General features: G+C 39.7%; 1 protein-coding gene across 1 annotated transcript; it reads right to left on the minus strand.

Moving 5' to 3' along the window:
* Nucleotides 1–601: 601 nt before the first annotated feature.
* On the minus strand, nucleotides 602–8,028 carry UTP23 (UTP23 small subunit processome component). Its single transcript, XM_082674766.1, has 3 exons — nucleotides 7,764–8,028; nucleotides 3,943–4,117; nucleotides 602–2,748 (listed from the first exon to the last, which is right to left on the minus strand). Exons 1-3 carry the CDS (start codon nucleotides 7,949–7,951, stop codon nucleotides 2,365–2,367), a joined length of 747 nt encoding a protein of 248 aa, XP_082530892.1. The 5' UTR covers nucleotides 7,952–8,028; the 3' UTR covers nucleotides 602–2,364.
* Nucleotides 8,029–10,617: the final 2,589 nt, after the last annotated feature.

Raw genomic sequence — 10,617 nt, forward strand, 5'->3', positions numbered from 1 at the left:
CACCACGGAACTCCCTGTATTTTATTTTTTATATTTTAACTTAAAAATTACTATTTTATAAAAGTGAGTTGACTTTTCCAGCTCTCCAGTTTGGACTCTAATAATAGGCAATCAAATAGCACTGAATAAATATAAACCTTGTTAAAAATACCTAAAATTTGTGCATTTGAGGATATTGAAACAAGTATCATCGGTGTACATTTCACTTGCTTTATCACTTCATCTACACTTGATTTGCTAATCTTAACTCTTGTCATGATTGAAAAGTTATTTCTCCTCACAAGAACTACAGAACTATATTCACTTTTTTCCAGTACCTTTGCTTTCCTTTGAAAAAAATGTTCCTACCATTAAGAATTTAAACCAGAATCATGAAATGACAATAGAAAACACTCATCTGGCTTGACAGGTAATATAGCCTGTGTGGTCCTCCTGGTGTAAAGCTAAAATTCCACCTTCCACCAAAAAAGCACCTCTTGAATTCAACTGAGAATGACATTTCTACAGGAATAAATTTGAATTTTCTCATATTTAAGAAGTTATTTATTTTAGCCATAAATAAGAACTTATTCATGACGTACTTCATACATGATCATGATATTCTAAGGATACAGATTAGAAACACTATTTGAAGGTATCACAGGCAGCTGAAAGGAGCTACTGAACAATCTGACAACTTTACACTTCAAACTTACAGGGTTACTTTAATTTTGGCCTGAAGGATGATTAAAACAATTGGGGAGGGGGCCGAAAAAGAAAAGCTTGATTATTCAATTCCTAATTGAATTAACCCTTTAGACAGTTTTTTTAAAATTTATTTATTTTTGGCTGCGTTGGGTCTTCGCTGCTGCATGCAGGCTTTCTCTAGTTGCGGCGAGGGGGGCTACTCTTCATTGCGGTGCGTGGGCTTCTCATTGCAGTGGCTTCTCTCATTGTGGAGCATGGGCTCGAGGCACGCAGGCTTAGTAGTTGTGGCACACGGGCTCAGTAGGTGTTGCTCGCGAGCGCTAGAGTGCAGGCTCAGTAGTTGTGGTGCATAGTTGCTCCACAGCATGTGGGATCTTCCCTCACCAGGGACCGAACCCATGTCCCCTACATTGGCAGGCGGATTCTTAACCACTGTGCCACCAGGGAAGCCCCACCTTTAGACATTTTTAAAGTAACATTTAAAGCCAACCTGAAAGAGTATTATTTTGGAATTTTTGCCATTTAAGATAACAGTTACATCTAAAAGAAAATCGTCCTCCAGAACTCAAAAAAAGGGATTTTTTTCTACCTAGGACCTTATAAACAATTAAGTTCTCAAGAAAAATTGAGAGAAATGATTTTTCAACAAAGAATTCTTTATCTTGCTAGATTATGAGTGCAAGAAATACAGGTTTAGACACACTGGTTGAGCCTCAAAAAATGTACCTCCTACACACTCTATGTTCCACCACAGCAGAAGAGGAAATCAAGAATGAGTAGAATGAAGAATCTAGGCTACAGAAGTGACAAAGTAGATTCTCTGGATAAGGACAGGAAATGTCTGGGTGATAGCTGAGCAACATGCTTGGCAGAAAACCTTTCCACATTGGAGGACAGAGGGCTGTCTCCAGAAGTATTCCAGGGGTAAGAAATGACCTGATATTATATTGAAAATTATGAGATCCTTTCCAGAGTTACTGGAGAATATAGTAAGATCAAGTCAGAGGCTAGAAGAAAATGAGACCATTATTAACTTCTGGAATAACAAAAAAGTAACATAATCAACCATAGCAGGCTACTTGGTTTAGCGGTAAACAGAGTTTATAGTCATCAAAATGAAAATACTGAATTTGGGATGTATAAAGATTGAAATATTAATATATCAGAAAAATGGTGGAGTAAAATAAGCAAAATTTCTACTCTTTCTAGTAGGAAGTCAATAAATAATGGGCAGATCCAAAGGTAGCAGCAGATTCATTTTATTTGGAAATGTACATGTAAATTCTAAAACCACTACATGAGTTGAAAGAGAAAGTTTCCTTTGTGAATGTGAAAAAGGGATTACCTCTTTTTTGTCACAAGTGTTTTGGTACTATATGATTTTTTTAAACTATCTGCATATAATGTTGGAGGGTGGTGGGCAGCAGTAAGACAGAAAGAGACAACAGTTTTACATTAAAAAACAACCTCCAAATTCTCTAAGAAAAGTGAACATGATCACACCTAAATCCATCCATTCTGGGTTTCTTTTTTTTAACAAATAATTTTATACAAAGGCTTGTGGGTTAATATTCATTTACAAAAATAAGTTTAGTCTTTTAACATAAGTACTTCTACAGTTTCAAAAAGAAATTCATTTTCATATTTGCATGTCTTTAAAAGTATCCAAAGGACTCATTACCCTTCTGCATTCTGCTTTTCAGAAAGTATTTTTGAGGTAGATCTGTTTCGGATTCTTTTTCTTTTTCTTTTCTTTTCAGAGGCAGATGAGTTTGTATCCTGTGTTTTTTTCTTTTTCTTCAAACAGCTAAGAGGATTAGGGCCACTTATTTTCTTGCGCTTTTTTTTTCTTCTCTGTTCAGGGTCTTTTACTAAACCCTGTTCCTCTTTGAGTTGCTTGATACTTTGTTTCTCTTGCCCTGAGACAAGCTGACCTGACTCTACTGCTTTAGCAAATGCAATTGTTTTTGGAGAAGGTTTGTCCAAGACTATAGTGTTCTGAATAATGAACATGAGAGGAATTCCAGGCTTTTTCTTTACTTTCATAGACAAATTCTGATCCTATTAAAAACAAAAATAGAACTATTTACTTCAAATATATCAATTGAATCAGATGCCTTAAAGAGATTTCTAAGAACTTAAAGTGGGCTATATTGAAAATAAAAGAGATCCCAGGTTTTACTTTTCAAATCAGTTAGGTCTTACTAATGGGAGTATATTTTATGATAAAGAAAGGAAGAAAAACATAAAAACTGACCACAGTTAAGTGGCAACAATGTGAATGGGATTTATCAATATTTTATATTGATCAATATTCTAAGACCATAAATTTTCTAGGACCTCGAATTACAAACTAACGCAAAGGTAAATATACTAGGTGATGTTCCTCATTTCTACTCTGAGATATGTTTCAGAAAGGGTCAAGAATGCTCACAGAGGGCTTCCCTGGTGGCGCAGTGGTTAAGAGTCCGCCTGCCGATGCAGGGGACACGGGTTCGTGCCCCGATCTGGGAAGATCCCACATGCCGCGGAGCGGCTGGGCCCGTGAGCCGTGGCCGCTGAGCCTGCGCGTCCGGAGCCTGTGCTCCGCAACGGGAGAGGCCACAACAGTGAGAGGCCCGCGTACCACAAAAAAAAAAAAAAAAGAATGCTCACAGAGATTGAAAGAATAGAAATAAAGTTGGAATTAGCTGATTCAGATTCTAGACTCAGCTCTGCTTCTAATTGTGTAATTTTATAATCCTACAAGCAAATTTAAGGAAATCTGTATGTGTGTAAGCTTATTCATTAATATCGACCCTGAGAGTCTCTCCTCCCCTGCTTCCCAGTCTTTAAAAGCCTGAAACAGTTCCATACTGGAGGTATAGTCTCAAACAATATGAAACACGACTTTCTAAGAAATAATATGAAACACGGGAACGTGAAAAAACATGCATAAACATAAAATGTAAAATCTTTGCTCTACTTCCCTTCCCTTCAAGAGCCCCAAAACATATCATCACATCTGTCAATAATTTTTATTTTACATAAGGAAACTTCAGTAATTTAGAAGAAAATCATTATGCTTAATGTTCTCTCCTCAAATTCTGAAATGACAATTGCTTTTGTTGACTACAAATTAACTTGAAAGCGTGCATTTTAAAAAGTTGAAACACTTAAACCACTTCCACCTAATTTTTTCTAACGATAAATAGCTCCATATGGAGTATAAATAGAAATGATTAAGATTGACTCTGGTTTTAAAAGTGGTATCACCTGTGTTGCCACAAAGTAATGGTGAGGATTCCCATCTTCCACCATGGAAAGCAGACATTCTGATCCACTCACTGAATTCTTGAAATGGGGACAGTTTCGAACCTGGCATTTTTGTGCAATCAGCTTTGCCCCATATAAGTCCTTTCCCAATGTTTCCAACTCTTTTAACACACACCTGAAAAAAAAAAGTTATTAGCAGCTCACAATTATAACAGATGCATATCTGTTGTTCACATAAATTATAAAAAAAAATACCCAATTCTTCTTTTTAAACTACAAACCATACATTAAGCATTTCACTCTTAAAAGACCCGAAAAATGCATACACCAAGTAGAAGGAACATAATAAACAGTTAACATGTACTGAGCATTTATGTTCAGGCAGCATGCTAACTGCCTTTACATAAATTCTCGCTTATCTCAAAACAGCCCTACAAAGTTGGGCAGCTTACTTTATTTTTTTTCTACTTTTATTCTATTTATTTATTTTTATTAATTTTTCTTGGAGTATGGTTGCTTTACAATGTTGTGTTAGCTCCCACTGCAAAAAATGAATCAGCCACACACAGACAGATATCCCCTCCCTTCTGGACTTCCCTCCCATTCAGATTAGCACAGTGCCAAAGGTAGAGATCCCTGTGCTATACAGTATGAGGGCAGCTTACTGTAAAATTATCCTTATTTTAGAACACCTCATTCTGAGAGATTTCAAGTAACATGCCCCAATTCAAACAACTAATAAGAGGTAGAGTTGAAATGTGAATCTAAGTAGTTTGACGATAGATGCTTTGGACCAACCACAGTGCTACAGGCTTCTTCAAGTGCAAATCGGTGCACCTTCAGAATATTTTCAGCTTAGAAAAGTAAACATTCTCAAGTCACTGGCGTGTTTAAAAACAATCACAACTTTCTTTCACTTTGCATTTTCATATTAATATCAGGCAATGTTTTTCAAAGTGTCATCTATAAACTACCCCTATCGGAATGACACAGTGATACTAATTTCTAGCTCCTTTCTCATCCCCAAATCTGAACTCCTTGTGGAGTCAAACATTAGCATCTTAATAAGCTCCCCAGGTACTTCCTCTTAAACATTACGACGAGAACTACTGAGTCAAAGATTTCTCAACCTTAGCCAGCCCTTGCCTGATTCTACCTTGCCTCACCTGCTTTATCACACCATTAGTTTTTGATTTTTTTAAGAGATTTTGCTTCTAAAGTCATCCATTTTGAGTTTCAGGCCTAAATTGCCAACTACTTATTGAATATTTCTTGTGGATGGCCCGCCATCAGCTCTTTGTCAAATTCACGATGTCTAAAATCAAACTACTTTCCTGCCTCCAGACTTCTCCAGGGCTTGCTACCTCTTTGAATTTATTATCTTCTCAGATACTGTTTCGAAATCAGAAATCCTATTTAACCTTTGCTTCCTCACTCCTACCCCTGCCCCTACCCCATCAGTGGTAGTCCTATCTCAGCTGTTGGAATCTACCTCTGTAACGTCTCCTTGTGAAATTCCCACCTCTCCTCTCTCAGGTTCAGGCTCCCATTATTTCTTGACTAGACAACCACAAACAAAACGTGCATGTCTTCATTCTCTTGCTTCTTCTTCTTCTTCTTGCTCTTCATTCTCTTGCTTCTCCAACTTACCCCTCACATAGCTGCAGTTATCTTTTCTAGAAGATACTTATCAGGTCTGATAGCATTTATCTCTTGATACACACCAAGAATTGACAATAATATGCTTTAAAATAAACTAGCAGTAACTTATTCTTAAATGAATAAGAATGACCATGTTGGGACTTCCCTGGCGGTCCAGTGGTTAAGAATCCGCCTTCCAGTGCAGGGGACGCAGGTTCCATCCCTGGTCAGGGAACTAAGATCCCACATGCTGCGGGGCAACTAAGCCCACGAGCCACAACTAGAGAGAAGCCTGCACGCCTCAACGAAAGATCCCACATGCTGCAACTAAGACCCACCCGAGGTAGCCAAAAAAAAAGAATGGCCATGTAAATAATTGCAATAACTGGGTGACAGACGTTTCGTTATACTATTCTATTTTTGTGTATGTATAAAATATCCCATAAGTTAAAATAAATTCTTTAGGGGGAAAAATGCTGCAGAATATAATTTCATGCAGTACTTCTCAACCTTTTTTATATTACAGCCCTGTATTAAAAATGTTAATATTTCTATGGCAGACAGGGGTAAGTGGACAAGGCTTGTAGCCAGAAGCAATCAACTCTGGGGCACACACCATCTGAGAACTTGTCTGGGAGCTCTGAAGGAGATGGGGATCAAAACTTAGGGGGTAACTATGACCCATTTGAGGCTCTGCTTGAATGAAACCCACATGAAGTTCTGAATATAGAAAGCTGTTCATGGAGTAGTGTTATGTGAGAAAAGCAGGCCATTAATATCACATGCAGAGTAAGAGCCCATTCGTGTGTGTGGTGTGTGTGTGTGTGTAAAGAACTGGATGATACACCACATGCTAACAGTGGTCAGTCACTGGTGTGGTATTATAGGTCATTTAAATTTTCTCTGTTCACTTTTTTTTTTTTTTTTAACTTTTTTTTTTTTTTTTTTGCGGTACGCGGGCCTCTCACCGCTGCGGCCTCTCCCGTTGCGGAGCACAGGCTCCGGACGCACAGGCTCAGCCGCTCCGTGGCATGTGGGATCCCCCCGGACCGGGGCACGAACCCGCGTCCCCTGCATCGGCAGGCGGACCCCCAACCACTGCGCCACCAGGGAAGCCCCCTCTGTTCACTTTTTAAAGGAAATATTCTACAAAGGAAAAAAAAAAACAAAACTAAGTTTATGAATAGTAGTTCTTCATTATGCAGACTCAACTTATCTTCTTATCAGCTTCTTTCCCAAATATACGCTGTGCTCTAATCTCTTTCCCTGGCATTTCACAACTCCACTCCACTCCTTTGTTCAAGAGGTCCCTACAAGTCACTTCTCTTTTCTTGCACTCAAAAAATGTCCTTCCCCTCAGAACTGAACCGTGACTGGGCTCAAAAGTTATCTCCTCTGTGGAACCTTCCTTGATTCCATCTTTCCTCCAGTCAACCCCCCAAGATTCCATCTTAGGTGTTTGAAGAAGTGAGGAAACTAGGGGTCAAAACACACCAATTAGAGGTTGATTTATGCACTTCGCTGGCCATACGGGCTGGGAGATCGTCCTGTTCACCAAGTTATCCTCTGCTAGAGCAGTGCTTGGCGTATGGCTGGTGCTCAATAAACACAGCTGAATAAACAAATGACCTTGCACAAAGTTAGGAAACATCGAGTCCTGACTTATCTTTCTGGGAATCGAAGATATTACATCATGGGGCAGTTGTGAAGCTTCAAAAATACTTAAACTGGGAAAAGCTATGCAAACAACAAGCAATCACTTAGAGGATACAGGTCTGAGATACCAATAAACGCTCTACACCTCGTCCGACTTATAGGAAGTGTGTTAAGTAGTTACGAGCTTTTTTCTACAAATGAGTAATCCAAGGCTCAGAGAGGTTAAGTAACTTGTCCGAAATCACAAAGCTGGTAGAACTGGGCCCAATACTGGAAACCAGGTCGAACGGCAAAGCACGTGTTCTTAGCCTCCAGGTTAAGATGAATACTCGCCGGACCTTATACTGTCTATCTACTTGGTAGATACTCGCCCACCCTCCTTAGCGGTCCCGCTGAACTGTCAGCTCCGCGTGGGCGGCGCGCTTTGCCCCTCGAGGGCTCCCAATGGATGCCTGCGAGCAGCGGCCTCGCCTCTACCGCACCCGCGGGGCCCCCGCGCCTCCACCCGGACCAGCCAGGCCCACCTGGTGGTGCACAGCTGAATCTCCCCCATGAGGTAGCGGGGCAGCTGCTCCCGCAGCTGGATGCGGCCCCGCAAAGCCGCCTGACAGAAGGTGCCGTCCAGCAGGATCTGGTACGGCTCGCGGACCCCAAAATTGTTGCGGAAGAAGCCAAGATGCTTCTTGGCGTGTTTCTGCCTCGTGATCTTCATGCCTGGCTTTCCCGGAGCGAGCCACCGGACCAGAAAGCAGCAGCAAACTCCCCCCACACAGCCCGCTATCGGCAAGACGAGCTTCTCCCGGAAATGAAGAACCCTTGGCCCCGGAAGCAAACGCCCCATCTGTGGGCCTGGTTTACGTCACTCCCAAACGAGAGCGCGCTTTACCCGGTGCCCGCGCTTTAAGGGACACGCCCTCGGGGGCGGAGCTTGTCTGTAAGTGGGAAAACGACTAAGTGCTCGATTAGAGGCGCACATGCGCAGTCATGGTCCAGGTTAAAAAAAATACACACTGCCTCTTGCGCGTTACCTGGCACGGCGTCTGAAAAATCCACGGTATAATAATAATCAGTGAAAATATTGAGCCTTAATATGTCCTAGGCACTGTTCTAGGTAATATACCTTATATTTTTCCCTTTAATGTTAATAATTCTCAAATGAGGGAAGAAAGCGACCAAAGTATATTGGGCGACTATGATTGGGCAGGTTTGTAGTGATTGCCTTCCTATAAAGAAGTTAAGCACGTTTACTAAGGGCACGTGGTTCTTTAGTGTCAGAACTATCACCGGAACTCAGGTCGCCTGCCTGAAGTTCAAATATTCTTGCACTCCCCCTCACCTCCCGCACACATTCCCGCCATAGGACCACTCCCACTGAAGAGCCAAATGTCAGGGCAAAAAGTCCTCATCGTTTTGCATTTCCTCTTCTCCTGGAGACCATCCTAAATCACTCGCATGGAGTGTTTCCGGAAGACTTATTCAAGAACTTCGTTTTCCAAGAGTCAGTGTCCCTAAACTAGAGTGCTAATTCTGCCCCTCACCCAAGCCATTTGACCTTGAGCAACTCCCCAAGAAACGGGTGCAGCTTCCTCACTGTCAAATAGGTTGGCAGGACTAGATGACTTTTAAGAACGCTTTTTATGTCTATAGTCTCTGAGGTAGGAGAACGACATACTGGGCTACTAACAGAGAGGTACAAAGCTGACCGAAAGTTTAGAAATTACTTGCTCAACTTGATTAATGAAGAGAGTAAATCTGAAAATTTTGAGTTCCCCCGTGGCTAACTGCCACATATCCACTTCAATTCTAGGCAAAATAACCAAAGAATGGGGAGTATGGAATTTTGCATTTTTTCTTCTGGCCTGGAATCTGTCCCAAATCTCGTTTTAGCTAAAGATTGAGAGAAAGAACCAATGCAGAAAAATAACTTACAAAGTGATCGAGATGTGTTATTTGCATTTGGGGTTTTATTTGAAGATATAGATTTATGAAATTGGAACCAAAATCTTCTATAATGTTAACCCTGTCTTGATTCACAGCACAACACCCCTTAGATGACTGCTTTCATTTAACTGAAAATAAATTTAGGAATTGGAAGACATGAAGAGTTATTGTAGGATTGGATTTATGGTTCTTAAGTATAATTGCTCATGACCTTCCAATCTGAATACTCTCTTTATCCCTGTGTGCCAACACCCCACTCTGACTATAATCCCGCCAAAGACAGAAAATATACTATCCCAGCCTTGCAAAACAGTTAAAACAGTTTTAAAAACAGGCTCACAGATTTATCTACCAGCTCCATCCTGTTAGCCACGTTTCACTACTAAGAAAAATGAGGTTCAGGACTAGGGATTTGAGTCATACTCTAGTTTTTTTGTGTTTTTTTTTTTTAATTTACTAGACTGTAGCATTTTTTTCAAGCTCTATGTATATGACAGTGCTATTTACACAACTGACCCTTATTTCACAAATAAGAAGACAGTCTATACTGCTGATTATCAAATCTAAAACAGAATTTTCTGTTACAGCAGTGTTTCTCAAAACATGATCCTGGGACCTGCAGAAAAGTTCTTAGTGTGCTTGTTTAATATGCCCATTTCTGATTCAAAACAAGTACTGAGGGAGAGGGATACTAATCAGAGAGGAAGTGACATTTATTACAATATCCCCAAGTCATTTATTATGCATATTGGTGTTCCAGAAGGACTGTCTGCAGTAAAGCATCACTGTTTACCCAATGGGACATTTTCATTAAATGGTCCACTGAATACGTTTTGGCCTGATGCCAAATGACCTGGTATTGGAAAATCAATATTTGGCCACAACAAAAGGCAGAAGCCAAATATTGCCATTATTGGAGAAACTATTTGGTTATAAGCTTAAATCTGAAATTTTACTTTGAAAATTATTATAATATTATTAAAAATTTTTAATTAAAAATTTTTAATAGTCATTGAAAATTTTTTTGACCTTAGAGTGCAGGAACAGTAATGTCTCAGCATTGCTAGCTGCTATTTTTTTCCTCAGGTCAGTACACTGGATATTTTCCAGGCCAAATAGACATTCAGTTGAGGTAGGAGATTCATTTATTTTTCTTTATTTTTTCATACTCTTCATATTCTTTATTACATCTGGATCAAATATAATTTATAATATGATGTTGTTGTACATGATTTTGAAGTTCTTCCTTCATGAAATTTTGATGAAGCCAAGTTGACCTGAAAATGATTTATTCCTGCAAGGTATGACTAATTCCCAAACAAGAATTTTCATGAAAGATTCATGTCCTAAATGGAATTAAATAGGTAAATATTAAATACAATTCATAAAGGTTATTTTGTTTAATTTCATAAATACTAGTATACCAAATAATTCAGC

The sequence above is a fragment of the Grampus griseus genome, assembly GCF_964374135.1.
Source record: "Grampus griseus genome assembly, chromosome: 17".
Lineage (NCBI taxonomy): Eukaryota > Metazoa > Chordata > Mammalia > Artiodactyla > Delphinidae > Grampus > Grampus griseus.